The following is a 17,567-nucleotide window of genomic DNA, read 5'->3' on the forward strand; positions in this document are numbered from 1 at the left end:
AGGTCATCACTACATGTGAAAACCAACTCTGCACCGCCTGCCAAGGGACTTGGACTACCCAAGTGAGGTGCAGATTATCTGCTCAACACACCCATGGCAGAGATGTGAACACCCACTGCCTCCCTCTCTGCACACTCACAACTCCAAACCACCAAACACACAAAGAAAACCTCCTGAAGTTTAACCACTGACACCCAAACTGCTCCTACACCCCCTCCACACAGGGTGCAAGGCTGACTGAAGGCTGGGGAGCCCCACGCTGCATTCTGGCAGCTGTAATTCTGCCTGTTGGCTTTGAGTTTCCTTCCAGAGTGGAGGCCTGGCCTTCATCCTCCTCTGATCACTTCATTTAGAGTGCAAACAGATGTTTCTGAAAGAAAATACAGGTACCTACATGGAGTAATCATGTTTTTAAATGGCCTTCGTCATTATATTGGTCAGCATCTTCCAGATGTGATTCAGGCAACGATAGCAGCACGTGTCATTTGTGTCTTTGTTCCTCTCCCCAGAGGAAAATTAAGGTATGATTAAAGCTGTGCCTTCACTCAGCCCATCCATTTCAACGGAGCTCTGCATCAACAGCTGTTGGGAACCTGTTGAAAGCTCTTTCTCGAGAATATTAAGTCTTTTCCTCAGGAAATCATTCCTTTCAAAGTCATTGAGGTTGGGGTTTCTGTTGTTTGCTTGTTTTCAGTGCTCCCTGAGTTAGCAGGAGATGTTGGTGGTAGCCAGCACAGCCCAGCACAGCTGCAGGTTTGTGGCACCTGAGAAAAAACTCAGCCTGAGCCCTGCAGCCACCAGCACCACCTCTGGGTCTGCTGTGGGGAATCCTTGGGTGAAGGGAATCAGCGTCAGTGGGGTTTATTCAGCCTGCACATTCCATGGTTTACTCAGACTCCAGGAGTGGCAGTGCTTCACCTTGAGTGTCCTTCATCAAAGATTATCAGTGTTTTTCCCATACTGAAAGTATTCCACATACATTTTCCTCCTGGCTATCAGTGCTGGGGAGGACCTGCCCTCTTCTATGGTGCATCTGGCTGCAACCAGTAATTCTGCAATCAGAGTGAGCCAAAATCCCTCTCTGGAGTGGAGCCCAGTGGAGTCTGTGCAGCCTTAAGGAGCCCTCATTGACAGAGGGAAAGGCATCTCCTCCCTCCCATTCCCTCAAGGCATTTATATCTCCTTTTAGGATGTATTTTCCTTACATTGGATCAGCTGGTGTCCCTAATATGTTTCACAGCTCCTTTCTAGTAATGGTGGCACAGAGGAGAGATGAGTACTCTGCACACTGGACTATTATTCCTAAATTAAATTAGATTTTATGTTTCCCCCCTCCACCCTTCCCCAGAAAGGACAGCATTCCATACTTGCTCTATTGGGAAAAACCTCCAACTCCTTCAGATGGCCCTTTCCATAATCAGTGTTTCTCTCCAGAAACTCGGTATTTCCTCAGGAGATTGAATGCTCGAGTTACAGACTATTAGCAGTGAACCAAATCCCATGAACCCTGCACAGAACTAATTTCAATTCCCTCTCACACATTCTGGGTTCACTAACCTGCCCCTGGGTCACCTGTAAGCACAAGGATCTCACCTGAGACCAATTCTTCACCCGGAGTGAGCCCGGGGTTTATGTCCCACGGGGCTGGCCTCGGTCTGTGAGCTCAGAGACCCTTGTGCTGCAGGAGCTGCCCCAGCCCAGCATCACCAGTTCAGCCCCTCCATCCCGTTCCCATTGCACCATCCCACGTTCCAAGCAGTTAAAGCGTCCTGCTGTGCATTTATGCAGTGAACAATTCTTGGCTGCCACACAGGAACTCACTGATGTACAAAGGCTCTCGTCCCACCCCTCCCGTCACAGCGTGTAGGGCACCACAACAGCATCCTCTTCCTCCCCAACCCCAGCTAAAAAGGGAACATTCACTGCAGACGTTGTCATTTTTAACCCCACCATAACGGGAGCCTCAGCTCGTGGGAAGAGAACGTGCAAGAGAAAGAATTGTGTTAGAAGGCAAAAGGCTCAAGTTTGTGACTTCAGCTTTAGATAATTGGAACCAGATACAATTAAATCCTGCTTTTCAGTAGCCACTTCAAAATGAGGGTCTCTGTGATGCAGAGAACACGGAAAGTGTGAAGACACTTTTTATTTGACCTCAAAATCTATTTTTACTCCAGAATCCTAATTCTCCATGGCTGGAACTTTCTCTTCTGCCTGGCACGGGTGGGAGCAGTGGAAAGACAAAGACAGTAAAAGGCAAATGAATGGGAAAAACTCCCTAGGTCTGAGGCAGGTCTGCAGAAGGACACAGAGGGAGACAGAAGGACAATGTGTGTGTGCCCCTGTGTGCCAGGAGCTGCCCAAGGGAACAGGGCTGGAGGAGGCTCAGCTCCTCCCCTCCTCTCCAAGATGCCCTGAGCTGACAGAGGCACTGGGACCTTTGCACAGGAGGCTCTTACACTCTGAAGTTGAAGAGCTATTGCAGAATGGCCCTTATTACAGATTTGAGCCATAAAATCTGTCTGAAATTCACTTCTGTCCTGAATCCAATATGATTGATACAACTGACTGAATAACTGAAACAGAGAAGCAACAGTGAATGAAGGTCTGTTTGGGGTATCTTGGAGGAAATGTAAGGATTTGGGCCCATTAGCAGCTCCCTCCCCTGCTCTGGTGCCCCAGTGTGAGGAGAAGGAGCGAGGCTCAAGCTGAGCAATCAAATGCCTTTCCCTGCATCAGGCTCACACAGGAATGCTGGCACGGCCTGGCCAGCACCTGCAGTGACCCACAGACATGTATTTACACACAAAGAGACTACAAACCACTTTCCCCTGGTCCAGAAAGGGTAAAATATGAGATAAAAACATCCCTCTCACCCGTGTGCTGCTCTTTCAACTTATGTTATGTGCATTCCAATCAAAAGAAAACCTGATGTTTCTTTCTGGAACAGACCCGTTCAAATTTCCAGCAAACACACAGAGTAACATTTCTTCTCCTTTCCAATGGCTCATTTGATCTTGCTCAGTCTCTGGGATCACTGGATCTCCCAAGGAATACAACAGCAGAGTGCAGAGAGGTCAGATTTTATCGAGGCAGGAACATGTAACCTGCAGAGCTGAGCAGAGCAGGCCTTGCCCAGGCGGGTCACAGCAAGGCCATTTCCATCCTGGGGAACACACCAATAATCTGAATTTTTACACATATAGAACAGATGCCCCAAGTCAGCTATAATTCTTTATTAGGTTTGCAGCTGTTGTCTTCGTCATGAGTTTATCAGCTTGCACATCCCTTGTGTAGCTGTTCTTAATTCACCCCAACCAGGCAAGGGGTGGGGTGGCCACAATGGAGCAAAGGGAATAAATGAAACCTACTCAACTCACTTGTTAGAAATGGAAAAGGAAAATCAAAGAAATTACAAAAAAAAAAAAAAGAAGAAGAAGAAGAAAGAAAAGTATGGCTGTTCAAGAGGGAATTCAGGAAAGCTATTTCTGATCTAAGGAAGTGTAAGGGGCCATGAAGGTACAGCCCAGGCCTGAACTGTGCCCTGAGACCTCCTGTGCACGTGGACACACACCCATTCTCTGTCCAGGCTACCCAGCCAAATAAAGGGGAAGCAGCATTCCTGGAGATGGGGACTGGGCCTTTGGAAGCTGGACCGGTTGAAGGAGACCAAAATTCCAGTTCAAGGCCACTGACACCATATAGAAGCACGTCCCCCCTGTGGGTGGGGCTGTGGGGGTGAGGCTGCTCAAGCTCAGCCACGGGCACTGCCCCAAGACAGAGCAAAGGGTGCAGTGCTGGCTGCTCCTGCTCCCCTTGAACTGACAGGGAGAACTCTTTGGGTTGGAGAAAGGCAAAACCCTCCTCCGGTTAATCTGGAAGCAGAAGAATGTGAAATTACCTCCTGTAATCCTTCCCCTTGCTCTGACCAGTTGCACCCAGCAGCCCCTTCCAACCTTTCCCAACTACAGCACACTGATGAAGACACTTTTTTCCTAACGGAGCATTTTCCCTATAATAGTATGCAAAGCCTTTCCTAAAACTTTCTTCATCAATTACCTGTCTAGAAAATGAAGAGTTGGTGCTAAAAACTGCCAGATCCTTAATATGATTGACTATGGCTGGTTTTAGTCAGCAGAAGGTCTCCCAGTAACAAATGACCTGTCCATTCATTCTCTGACAAGGATGTCGAGGCCCGGCTATCATTTACGCTCAATCAAGTCCTAATGCTGATGGAAAACTCCGGGTTTTGGTGGCTCCTGACGTGGCCCAGTGGGGCTTGGAGAGATGTGTCACCACTGAACGTGTACAGGATGGATCTGGAAGGCCTGGAGGTGTAAGATAGGAATTAACTGGAATGACAAATTGCACAAACGTGTTTCTCAGTTGCCACTTCCCTGCGACATGCTTATAAAACTGTTAACTGTGGAAAACAAAAGATGGATGGAAGAAGATCTTTTACTAAATGATTTTTATAGAAAAAAACCAGAAGTTTGATGTCTGCAAGCTCACAGACAGTCCTTGTTTTACAGCTGGGGAACATAAATAATTTTTCCGTGCTAACATGATTTTATGATCTCAGATACAGAAAGATTTGCCCTTTATTTTAAGAACGTCCAAATTAAAGGAGTGACTTGAAGTGGTAGAGACTGGCCTGGGGACATAGTGAATACAGAACATTAACTCTCACCATATAGGTGATGTTTACAAGATCTTTAGATGCAGTCTTACAGTGTAATAAAATGGTTGAATATGGCATAAAACCTCATAAGATTTAACTCCCCCATTTCCTCCTGTGTACACATTGATCGAAATAAGACTGACTGTAAAAAAGAACAGGTTATTGTTTTCCCAAGAGAGGTTGGATCAGATGATCCTGGAGGTCCCATCCAACCTGGGATTCCAGGATCATTAAACTGCAGTGCAATAAACAATCCATATTCTGTAGCTATGCTTTTGCTTCAAAACATTTTGCAGAATAATTACAGCTGGAACAAAGGAAGCTCAGGAAATTGCAACACTGGAGCTTTTTGGGGAATGGGAAAAAAAAGGAAACAGCCACAAAGAAGTTCTGATCTTCATTTCTAAATTCTAATAAACACTTTGATTATATTATGCTGTGCCAGATCTGGCCTCCAGCTTTGGACTTCACCCAGCTCCCTGAAGAACCAGAAGAAATTGAGCTCAAAACTTTGGTTGTGCTCTTTTCTAAATGGCAAAATGCAACCCACCAGTTTCACTGGCATTTTTCTCTGCATCATTTGGCAACACAGCTGGAGGAATTTCCCTGAAGCAGAGAAGCAATACCCCTTTTTGTCTATTTAAAATTGAAAGGGATTGCTCAGGGACATGCCCAAGCTTTAAAATCCAGAGTAGTAATGAGTATTTCATTGTTTCCATTTGGACACTCCTTTAAGAATTATAAAGCATCAAATCTGCACTTATATATAACAGAGTGAGGAACAGAGGAACACCAACACCTTTAAAGACAACTACTAAAAATGGCAATGTGAGCTTTTACCTTGAAGTATAACATTCTGGAAAGGCCTTGGTCTTGCAAATACTTTGCACATGAGCAATCCTACTAAAGCAAGACTCATCCATAGGCTTTTTCACTGGTGGAGTTTCCTTTTATTTATATATATTTTAAGGCAACATATTATGAAAGTTGGAAGGAGGAAAATAACCCGGGAGCAGGAGGTGGGTTCACCCTCAGTGTCCAGGGATGGCCTCGGACTCAGCCCCTCAGCAGAGACACCCCAGTGAGGCCACTGGCCCGGCCAAACCCGAACTTGGTGTCAGAAAGAGGAATCACCCAATGTTTTTTCCCAGTACTCCCATGGGAACACCTTCCCTCTCTAGTGCAATACCCTGCAGAAGTGACTACACCTAAAAATAACTGCTAAGAAAAGGTTCCAGCATTTATCACAAGGCCTTTCTAACTCTTCCTTCGTTCGTTGGCAGGTGATGATGTACAGAATTGCATAAGGAAACAAAACATAAAAAGATAAAAATTAACTTAATTTACACAACCAATAAAAAAGTTTAAAGCAATGATAGAAAAATAATATAAAGGCTAGATACATGAAATGCCAGTTCAACAGTATTAAGCTTTGGTAGAACAGTTAAAGAGCATAGCACCAATAAAATCCAGCGTCAGCACAGGCTTCAGTAGGCATGAGCTGTGATGAAAATGTAAATTTTGGCAAGAAAAGTAGTGTAGGTTCCCTGCCGCCACAGTTTCATTTCCACATCCAACAGGAAGTCTTTGGGCTCCTTGACCTGCCGCTGCAGGTACACGATGCCCGTGTAGGAGTTGAGCCTGCGGGTGCTGAAGTAGCCCTCCTCGTTGCCCTTGGTGATGGTGAGGACGATGTTGTCCCCGGCGTAGGCGGGGGAGGGCCCGATCCGGAAGATGTGGGCTGGGACCACGATGTTGGTCTGGAAGTTGAGCTGGTAGTAGGTGATGCGCACAGGGGTGTTCTGGCACTCCAGGTAGTTGAAGCAGTTGATGCGTTCACACCTCCTGGGGAAGGAGAAGGGAGGCACCCTCAGTGACCAGGGAACAGCAGGGAAGAACACAAACCGCGGAGCACTGCAAAGGATCGGACAAACCGCAGTCCCAAACCCCGGAGGGTGACCAGCAGCTGCCTGCTCTGCTCTCCCAGTGCCCAGGAACATTTGTGAGTGTGTAACTGCCAGAGAACTGCAGAGTAAGGCAGAGATCAGGGATGTGGGGAGCTGTGTGGGGAAGCTCCACAAGGACCAGCAAGCCAGAGTGGCGCTGCGAACGGCACCGAGCCGGGCAGCGGAGCCAGTGGTTCATCTCCGACAGGGCTGGGGCAGTGCTCCAAGAAAGTAAGAATGAGACCCCTTGAAAAGGTAGCTCTAACACAGGAATGGGAAACAAACTCCTCACCTGGCAAAGCTGCTCTGGTCTGTAAGGCAGGAAAAGTATGTTTTAAGCCATAAGCAACTAAATATGGGTTCCCAAAGCGCTGGCAGCCACCGAGGCAGGAAACGGGTAGGGAGATTTTGGGGCTCCCAAGCCCCAGCTGCTGAGGAGCTGGGGATGTGCCATTCCCAGAACCCTGTGGCCTGGCAAGATCAGTATCCTGCTCCCCTTCAACACTCCCTGAGGAACTGCAATCTGAATATTAAACAGGGAGCCCCAAACCCGCAGTAAAAGTGGAGCACTGAGCAGCCTGGCTGCTCCTGCTCTGACACACGGCAGAGAGGATCTTACTTTAAAACTTAATTATAAACAGAGCCGTTTTGGAGCTGCAAAGAGAGCTGCAGGCTCTGATCTCTGCTGTTCCAGCAGCAGCTGGAGGGAAAACAGAGGCTCCAGGGCTTGGAAGAAGGAAAGATAACCAGACACGAACTCTGCATGGGGAAGGTCTAGGAGCTCCAGGTGCCAAAGCAGCTTCTCAGAGCTCTGAGCACCCACACCCACCCACAAACTAAGCCCTCCATAACACCATGGCCACTGGCCTGGCTCTGTTGCTCTCCAAGGCCATACTCACATGTCAGACACCTTCCTGTAGTTGGAAGGGCACTCGAAGGAGAGGCAGCGGAAACTGCCCTGGATGTTGTAGCAAGTCTCTGCAGCTGAACAGTTGTGGGTTCCTATTGCACACTCATCAATATCTAAGAAGAAACACAAGAAAAAGATGTTCTAAGTTCAAAAGTAAGAATTAATTCCTAATAGTTTTCAGGAATAAACAAATCCCACCAGGACATAATTAACCCATGCTCACTGACTTTTTGAGACTGGAGCAAGCTGGGCTGTGCCAGAAGAATGTATCTGTGCGTGAAGGTAGCTCTGGATTAAAGCAGAGCAACCAAATCAAATCTGGATTTAAAGCAAGCAAATACAAAGTGGTCACTGCTGTCCTGCAGGATCCAGGAGATGTGAAACATGGGAACTTAGAACAACCCCTCAGAACAAGGCACACAGTTTCGAAAACGTAAATACAAATATCTCCCCATAATGAGATGTAATTACAGAAGACATAATAAAGAGCACTTAAAGCTCAAAGACACTTTATGGCCCAGAGCATGAGCGTGGTTACCTAAATAACACATCCACAAGCCCAAGCCATGGGCCCTACAATGCTGAAAACCAGATGCAGTGACAAGGATCCAGCCTGAGCAGAAAGCACTGGCAGGGCCCTCACAGTCACACTGTGTACTCCCAAACGTTAGACAATGCACGGAGGCTTTAAAATGAAATAAATTCTAACAGACAAGGCATGTAGACTGTGTAGGGCCCTGAAGCTCTGCCAATTGTCACAGAGCAGAGAGACTCTTAGAGGGAAACTATAACCTTCCACTCCCTCCCTTCCCCTGGGATGAGAACTGATCTCAAAACACTGAACTGGCTGGTTTAAAAGTCTTGCAAAGAAAAGTATACAATAGGAAGTAGGAGAGAATCAAAGACAAGTAAATCCCTTGCTGGTTCTCAGCAGTGCCCGTAGGTGAAAAGCAAATTTCTTCCATATTGCAATCATTGTCATGAAAGCACTCCCTGCACCGCCTTGGCTGCGCTGCAAAACACCACAGGCAGTTTCTGCAAAAAAAGATCCATATGTTGAGACACTGCTCCATGAGATACAACTCATCTTTTGAAAAAAGGGTACAAGGAACATTTCACCAGTGACTCTTCAGAACTGGTCAGATGATGAGCAACTGGAGCCAGATCTTTAGCTGGGGGACACTGTGATTGTCTTCCTGCGCTCGACAGAGCCAACACCAACCCAGCCTTCCTCCGACCATGTTTTCAGACACACCTCACTATCTGCCCAAACTTGTAACTACAGACCTGCAGAGCTCCACACAAGGGGATGTATCCAGGGGGCTCCAGTGCCTGACTAAACTCCAGCTCAGGAGCTGCCACACACGTGCTCAGTTTTGCACCTCACCCTCCGTGTGCTGGTGCCAGGCGGTGGAGGCACCCGGAGAAGCTTTTCCAAAGGTTACTGATTGGGCTACTCTGTGCACTGGGAACCCCCTACACACAGGAGGGTCATGCAGGGGAGCTGCACACCGCACAAACACCACCAGTGCAACCCACTGCTCTGGCTGGGTGTCTGTGTCCCCCTCCTCCAGCAGCACTGGGTGCCTCCAGCTCAGCCTGGGAGAGCTGTGCTGGCTGACTGACACTGTGACTCACTCTCTTAACCCTGGAATACATTCTCAGCCCAAATCTCACTGCTGGCAGAGGTGGCAACTAACATGCCAGAGCTCAAAGTTAGCAGGAAAAAAACCAAACAAAGCCAGAGGAGTTACAGCTGCAGTTTTCTAAAGGTGAATTTTACGTAAGAATTTAAGTGCATGTGGACATTACTGCAATCATACTTAAAAACACATTTTAAAATACTTTTAAATGTTTTAAAAGGATTTTAATTGTCATGTAATCTGCTTCACTGCTCCACAGTCAGGATTAAGTATCCTCATGCTGCTCATGATTTGCACAGTGCAAATTCACTGCCATTACCACTCCGAATTCAAGCACAGGAGATACAAAACCGAAGTTACATGAAGGGTTCCTGAAAGAGCAAGTGCAGGAAATGCCTGGAAGTTGGTGTAAGGACTGCAGGAATGTGCAGAGGACTAAAGGTAATCAGATCCTCCATGGTTACACAGGCAGTGCATCCTTTGGAAATGGGGAGTTCAGCTCAGAACCATACAGCTGCACACCAGATGAAAACCACCAGACTCCCAGAAGACACCTCCATGATTCTGAAGAAAAGGGGTGTGTGAGGGGAGGGTACTTGTCATTTCACTAACATTTATTAATGCCAGCAGGATTAAGCTTAGGTGACATTGCTGGATGGCCAAATTCCAATTACAGCTCCAGCATTTAATCTCCCAGTTTTCTGGGGCAGAAAACTGTAACTCATAAAGAAGCCACAGATTTCTACATCTGGCGCCTCTAAAACCCGCGATCATTTAGTGCTGTGCCAAGGTGCACACACAGCTCATGTGAGTAATCAAGTGCCTCAGTCTGAAGGATGAAGCGGGCTCCTTGGGAATTCATTTAAGCAATTAGCTCACATTGACAGCTGAGTTGCCACAGCACTTCCTTTTAGCACAGGAGAAAACTGACTTTGCAGATACCAATATTTGGCAACTTTGTCAAAGACTGACTGGAACAGGGGCTAATATAAAACACGGAGACTTGACTGAACAACTGCAATGGCTGAGCTCATTCCAAGGGTATCAGTGATACAAGCCCTGCAGTCCCTGAGCTGCTGTTACCTCTGCAGGTCCTGCCATTGGCTGCCATGGTGTAGCCCTGCTCAGGACAGGCACACTGGTAGCTGCCGGGGACGTTGACGCAGCGGAAGGTGCAGAGGATTCCGGCGCTCTGCGCGCACTCGTCGATGTCTGCGGAGAGAACACAGGCACACCCCAGCAAACAAACACAGCACAGCTCTGCACAGGGAGGCTGCAGGACACCAGGAAATTCTTCTCACATGACCCATTCATAATGTATTGCTAAACGTGAATGCAACCATGGAGGTTTGGCATTGCTGTAGCACTGCTGATGGCGCTGTCTGAAATGCTGAGCCCAAGACTGCTGCCAGAAATACTGGCTGCAAGTAGTACAGACTCGTGGAAAGGAATAATGAGGGTAGGGCACGTCTGAGTTTGAAACACTCTCTCTGGTGCCTCTGGAATTGAGAGAATCATAGAATCACAGACTGGTTTAGGTTGGAAGGGAGCTTAAAGCTCATTCCAGCCCCTGCCATGGGCAGGGACACCTTCCATAAGACCAGGCTGAACCTGGCCTTGAACACTCCAGGGATGTGGAATCTCTCTGGGCAACCTGTGCCAGGGCCTCACCACCCTTTTAGCAAAGAATTTTTCTAGGATTTCTTGCTGGGCTTCCCTGTGCTAGGACGGGTGTTGGCTTCCTCACCATTCCTTAAACAGAGACTCTCCAATGTGTCAGTGCTGGTAACTTCAGCTAACGGGGTAAAACCCCTCCTTTCTCCATTCTGATCACGCTGCTCCTCATTCACCATGAGCAGCAGTCAGGGCAAACCTTCACTCAGCAGTGCAGCCGTTCACTGATGCAATACAGGGATATCTTCCCACCTGATTTTTTCAGTCATAAGCTCTGGCCCCATGAAACCATTGCAACCACCTCCCTGGCTGTGCAGTCACACAGGTGTGCTCCATCCACTGAACTGCACTGTCCAGCAGCTGGAGTTACCTTTTGCAGCCTCTGTGGCAGCTGGAACTCAAAACCATCCTGCAGCATCAGGTGCTGCTGAGGGTCAGAGATCTCTTCCTGCTACAGAGAATAAAAACACCCACCCTAACCTGGTGGGGCAGCACCTTACCTTTACAGGAATGCCCATCTTCTCCCAGCTGGAAGCCTTGCCTGCAGTAACACTGGTAGGAACCATAAACATTGGCACACTCCTGGCTGCAGGGACTGTTGTCACATTCATTCACATCTGCATCCAAAAACAAACCCACAGCTATGGCCACAGTGCTTCAGAACTGTGCTTTCCGCCTTTTCCTGCTCCTGGAAACCTTTACCTTCCAGTCAGAGTGACTAAGGAAGGACTAACTTGTCCCTGTTTTTTCTGCTCCCTAGGCAGAATGCCAGCAAGCCTGAGAACGTCTGTTGCACCTGAACTTCATTTATCCATATGCCAATGGAAACACACACACATGCAGACATTCGCTTCAGGCTTTACAGGTTTCAGTTCACTAAAATATGTAATTGTTGCCTTACAAAAATCATGGAGAACTAAAAAATTTTCCATTCGATTCAAAATAATTTTTTATAAGTTTTGTCACTACCAAGTTTCATCTTTATCAAAATTGGAATGAAGGGTTTCCTGTTCTAACTTTGTTCTGTTCTCCTTTTCTGTCATCTGAACAGAAAGTGGAAAGTACGTGGGGATAGGAAGAAGAAACTTGTTGACACTCATCTGACAACTCCAGTGTTTGACTGTCTGCAAATTTGAGCACACAAAGTTTACTGTATTTGTGTTTCACCTCAGCTCCTTCTCTAGAGGCCCTTAATTCCCACTGCAATTTCCCCTTCATGGAAAAGCAGCCTGGTACCTTCGCAGTGCTTGCCATCGTAGGAGAGGCGGAAGCCGGCGGAGCAGGTGCAGTGGTAGGAGCCAGGGGTGTTCTCACACGTGTGCTGGCACAGGCGCCCCGGGTAATTCCAGCACTCGTTTATGTCTGCCAGCACAACAAGCAAAGACACAATCAGCTGAGGGACACGAGCAAATGAGGTGCAGGAGGATATTTTTTAAAGTGTCAGAGATTGATCTGCAGAGAGTGGAATGCTGCAACCTCAGGCTTGATGCGGCGGTCTGACTCTGTGCTCTAATTGGTGCACGGGAGGGACAAAAGACAAAGTGCTGCATCATGGCTCTTGGGGGAAAGTGGTGAAACCTTCAGACACACCAATTCCCACAGCAGCAGAAGCATCACCCAGAGGGAAGTACTTTGCAGATGGCTTTAAGGGATAACCTGCAGTTAAACCAAGCCAAGGGCACCTTGTCCGAAATCCCAGCTGGGAGTGACAGGGCTCTGAATGCGCTGCGCAGCGCCAGCTCTGGAGGTGATGCCATCCTCTTCTGAGGCACTGCACTGCAGAGCTCAGGACTGCAGTGGTGCTGAACGCTGCCTGGGGCCCAAGGCTCAACCAGTGCCAGCTCTCAGCTCCTCCTGTGCCCCACATACCGATGCAGCTGCGGCTGAAGGCGTCGTACTGATAGCCCATCTTGCAGTCACAGCGATAGCCCCCGGGCAGGTTGTGGCACAGCTGCCCCTCTCCACACCGGTGCACCCCCGTCTGACACTCATCCACATCTGTAGGGCCAGACAGGGCAAGCTGATTAACTACAGTTTGCTTAAAACCAATGTTCATAAAGAGAAACAAAAAAGTCCATTGAATAGCAGGATTGGAAACTGGACAGAAGAACTATCACCAGCTTCTCCCACCCTGCTCTTCTCAGAGGCAGCTGTCTGGTTCTCTAAGTCAAACTTGGGAAAAGCAGAGCATTACCTTCAAAGGGAAAATGGTAACTGGACCTGCAATGGGCTCTCCCAGTATATTCTGCATTTCAGTGTAAACACACTGATTCTGAACAAACCATGACAGTTAAACCCCCCCTTCTGATGGTTCTGCCATTCTATGAGTCACACCAAGCCATTTAAAGCACAACAAGAACCAGCCAGAACCCTTCAATTAAAGCAACTGCTATTTCCATCTCCACTTGCCCTCTCAGTCTTGCTCCTGCTGTCTACCTTTAGCTCTTTCCCAATGTTGATCTTTTTTCTTTTCTCAATCAGCTCCCATTTTGATATTCCCCATGGCCTCTCAACCAAAATTCAATACCAACAAATTAGTTGCTTCTCCACTCACACGCAACTTTTCCAACCTCATTTAAACATCCTCAGAGGAAGATGAGAGTTTTCAATACAGGCTGATTTACAAGACTTGCAACATGACTAAATAGCTCATCAGTATCTAACAAATCCTTCTTACCATCTGTGACAAGAAGCATCAAAAAGTCTGATTAACCCTCACAATTGCGTACTTCTTCAAGTATTCCAAGCTCTGCCACTTCCTAAGCCAACAGATCCTCCTTTTTTCCTATTGGTCACATCTTCAACTACTTTTACAACCCAAATCCCTGTTCATGTAATAATCATTGGGATGGATCTCTAAGGCTGGAAGTTCTCCATGCTGCCCTATTTGAAATCATAAATTTGAGCACTAAATCATTTCAGAGGGTTGCTGGGCAGTTCTCCATCAAACAGCAGCCCTGGAGAGGCTGCACCTAGACAGACCCTGCTGGCACTGTGGTCAGGGATGGCAGGGAATGCTCCTCAGCACGCAGGGAATTCCTGACAGGAGCTGAGATTTCTGCTGGAACACTGAGTCCTTGTTTTCTTTGAATCAGAGCTAGCACCAAAACAAGGAAGTCGCTAATGCAGGCAACAATTTGTAAAGCAGCAGCTTTATTTGTAATGAATCCATGTGTGCAACCATTTTATTAGTTTGTCCGAAGTTTCATATTCCATTGCACTCAGACTTTAATTAGTTCTAGGGCATTACACCATCAGAAGTGTGCTGTATTTCACACTTACAGCAGTTTTCAGCTAAATATGAGGTATTTTTCAATAACTCATTTGCTAAATCAGAAAATCTGAACATTTTGAAGACAGATGAATCGTCTAAACAGAGGAGATGACCCTACAAGTGTCATTCTGCAGAAGAAACACGTGCAGATGATGTTTTTACTACTGTGAATAAATCTGATTCAGGAATCTAATTAGCCATTGTAATGCCTCAAAGAAACCAGTCTTTATCACAGAGAGAGGAAAGTAGGACCATATGCTTTTCTTCTTTCTTTTCTGTGCTCTCTGCCTGCTTAAAAAAAGCCATTCAAAAAAATACCAAACAATACAGACCAGCAACAGGAACAGAGAGCACACAGCAAAGACAGAGAAATCACCAATTAACATTGATTATGCTTTCCCAAAATCGAGCTAGAGAAGCCTCCTTAAGCCTGCTCCTGAACAGCCTTGTCAGGTGTGTAAAGCAGAGGCAGAGGGCCATCAGGAATCACACTGCATTGTGCTATCTCAGTGTGCTTTAGAGGCAGAGATGCTGGAGGATTAATGGCAATTTCCTCCTCTGCCATGGATTTACACACAGTCACTCCTTTTTAGGAACAACTGCGGGGAAAAACTGGATTCTTTTTGTACCATCAGTTTGAGATTTAGGAATGTAATCTGCCCCAGCCATTACAGAATCACAGGATCATTATGGCTGGAAAAGGCCTCCAAGATCACCCAGTCCAGCTGTTGATCCAGCACCACCACGTTCAGCACTAAGCCATGTCCCCAAGTGCCACAGGTCCAGGGATGGGGACGGCAGCGCTGCCCTGGGCAGCCTGCCCTCGTTAGCAGGGCATGCAGAGCAAAGGCTGCTGGCACTGCAGCCTGGATGTCTGTGCTGCCCAGGGCGGGCTGCTGCCCTGTGGGAAGAATGGCATTCAGGGAGACCTCGGCATGGTGGTCACCCTAAAAACAATCTCGGGGTCACCACAATTCAGGTGGTGCAGCCATACACAGCCCTGTTGACTTGGCTGAGGAAGGACTGATGGAAAGCAGCTGAAGAACTGTGTCTGCACAGCAACTGAGACAGACAGGACTTTTGGAGCTTCCCTTTGTAACAACTGAAATATCTTGGGCTGCAACAGGACAGCAAAGAACACTGCACTGCTATGGCCTGAACTTACAAAACACAGTATTTGGAAGCTTTCTCAATTTCCTCAGTTGCACACATGAACTGTTCCTTCCAAATCTGCTACTTCCAAATCTTCTCCACCTTTCCACTGGCCATGCATGGTCTGGACAGTCCTGGGGGTAAAACCATGAGGGGAGGTGGAGGATAATGAACAGCAAAAGGTGAATGCAGAAATATCTGTGGAAATGGGGTCCAGCTGTACCACTGGGCTGCACTGCAAGTTGCTAACCACGACGAAATTAATGGCTCTCAACATGGTTGAGAGCACCACAAAGCACATTTTGTTCCTCTGTCATCCTTCCTTTATTCCAAGGGAAGGTAAGGGAGAATCACTGGGGTATCACCACTAAGCAAACCACTGCTTTGTCATTTCTTTTCTTTTTTCCCCCGCTGTCATTTTAGGATTTCCTACCTCGTGTAACTCAGAACATGGGGAATTGGAGAACACACAGCCAGCCTTGCCTTGGGCACCAAGGACCAAGCTTCCCAGTCCTCGGTGCCTCGTGTGCTCATTTACAAACAAATGCTAACAAGCACTGAAATCTGCTATTCTGAGTCAGTAACTCCCTAAATACGCTGGAACAAATACAAATCAGGATCAAGCTGCGTGCCAGCCTATATGAATATTTCATATACTCATTCTCCTCAGAATTCTTTTCACAAAGTGTGAATTTATCCTAAACACCCTCACAAGTGGATGTAATGGGGAACACCATGTACAGAACATCCCTACAAAGAACATCCTCTTGGTGCTACTCCTGTGAGCCCACAAAGCCAGCATTCCTCGTTTGCTGCAGGTCACTTCACTTCCAGGGAGGTGCTACAAAAACCACCAAGGGATCGTGGTCTTGACTGACAGCATGAGTTTAAAAGGAAACTAAAACACATTCTCTCCAGAGTGGAAGCCAGTGAATCCCATGTGCTGAGCGTACCAAGAGGAACTCCATGGAGTGATCGGGCATCAGTGCAGGATCCTGCAGCACAAACAAATCCCAGAGCTGCAGGGACAGCAAATTCCTGTTCCTCAAACACATTTGGCAATCTGGAGATAACTCCAAACATCTCTTTAGAAGTGAAACACACTTTTTCCCTGAGAGACCCCCTGCCCAGCCCCGAGCCTGCCCTCACCGACGCAGCGCGTGCCCTCCTCGTTGGAGTGGTACCCTCTGCTGCAGCTCAGCATGTTCCTCTGGCACGTGTAGGACCCCACGGTGTTGATGCAGTTGAATCCTGGCTTACAGGGCTCAGGGAGAGATGTGCATTCATTGATATCTGGTGGTGAAAATGAATAGAGCAGTGAGAGATGCTGTTTAACCCTTCTGGTCTGTTTTCTTCCAACTGTCACTTCTTGTTCTTCATTTCAGTTTCTTGTGCGACCAAGAGAAGGCTGGTGAAGGTCTGCTGTGGGAATACCTTGAAATTCAACATGCAAGTATTCACCCCTTTAAATGGGGAGCAGTGCTGACATTAAATTCACAGCAGGGTTTGAGGAACACTCCACATCCAAGGGGTCAATCCACAGCTCCTGAAGGGCCCAGGAGCTGGCAGTGCTGCAGCACAGGGCACAGACACGTGCTGCCCACACTTACCAACGCAGTTTCCCTCAGGGTCTTGCAGGAACCCATCCATGCAGCGCTGCTTTGACTCGCAGTAGAAGGACCCCTCTGTGTTCTGACACACAAAGTTCACTTTGCAGCTGTGAGTTCCTCTCTCGCATTCGTCGATATCTGTGAATCACATCAAAACACCAAACTGGCATGAGCTCAGCTCTAACTTCCAGCAGCCCTCATGGCCAGCTAACTTCCAGGAAGGAAATTAGGTGGCATTATTTAAACAGACACACGTTACCAGTGGGAAATCTGAGGGTTAAGTGTGTTTGCTCTTGGAAATTCACTTCAGGACTTGTCAGGTCCTGTGGCAAATTTGATTCAGGTCCCTGCTGCCTTGTTCACAGCATCTCTTGCAACCCACAAATATCAAAATATCTGCAATTTTAAAATCCTGAAGATCCACATTACAACTAGGAATAAGATGCTCATAATAAAATATGTACCACAGACTTTCATAAGCAAGATAGTCTCTTATTCCTCATATACCTCAGGAATTCAGCTCTGTAAAAACCTCCCTCCTCTGAACTTGATACTGATAGGGCACCTCACTTGAACAGGGCTGGGATTTCACTGTGTGCACACAGACATGCAGGCCTGTGTGTGTGTATATATATATATATAAAAATACATATTTACACTTATGTACACACAAAACCCAC

At 47.3% G+C, this 17,567-nt stretch overlaps 1 protein-coding gene across 4 annotated transcripts in view; it reads right to left on the reverse strand.

Annotated features, from left to right (window-relative positions):
• Positions 1–4,451: 4,451 nt before the first annotated feature.
• The window catches only part of FBLN2 (fibulin 2), a 93,968-nt gene continuing 80,852 nt past the window's right edge, over positions 4,452–17,567 (reverse strand). For all 4 annotated transcript variants that reach the window (XM_039558986.1, XM_039558987.1, XM_039558988.1 and 1 more), the window contains exons 10-17: positions 16,888–17,025; positions 16,427–16,570; positions 12,721–12,849; positions 12,088–12,213; positions 11,352–11,468; positions 10,261–10,389; positions 7,524–7,647; positions 4,452–6,523 (exon numbers count right to left, since the gene is read on the reverse strand). In XM_039558986.1, the coding sequence (XP_039414920.1) occupies positions 6,166–6,523; positions 7,524–7,647; positions 10,261–10,389; positions 11,352–11,468; positions 12,088–12,213; positions 12,721–12,849; positions 16,427–16,570; positions 16,888–17,025 (1,265 nt within the window). In that variant the 3' untranslated portion in view covers positions 4,452–6,165. The remainder of the gene's footprint in view (positions 6,524–7,523; positions 7,648–10,260; positions 10,390–11,351; positions 11,469–12,087; positions 12,214–12,720; positions 12,850–16,426; positions 16,571–16,887; positions 17,026–17,567) is intronic.

Source organism: Corvus cornix, chromosome 12 (assembly GCF_000738735.6).
Source record: "Corvus cornix cornix isolate S_Up_H32 chromosome 12, ASM73873v5, whole genome shotgun sequence".
NCBI lineage: Eukaryota > Metazoa > Chordata > Aves > Passeriformes > Corvidae > Corvus > Corvus cornix.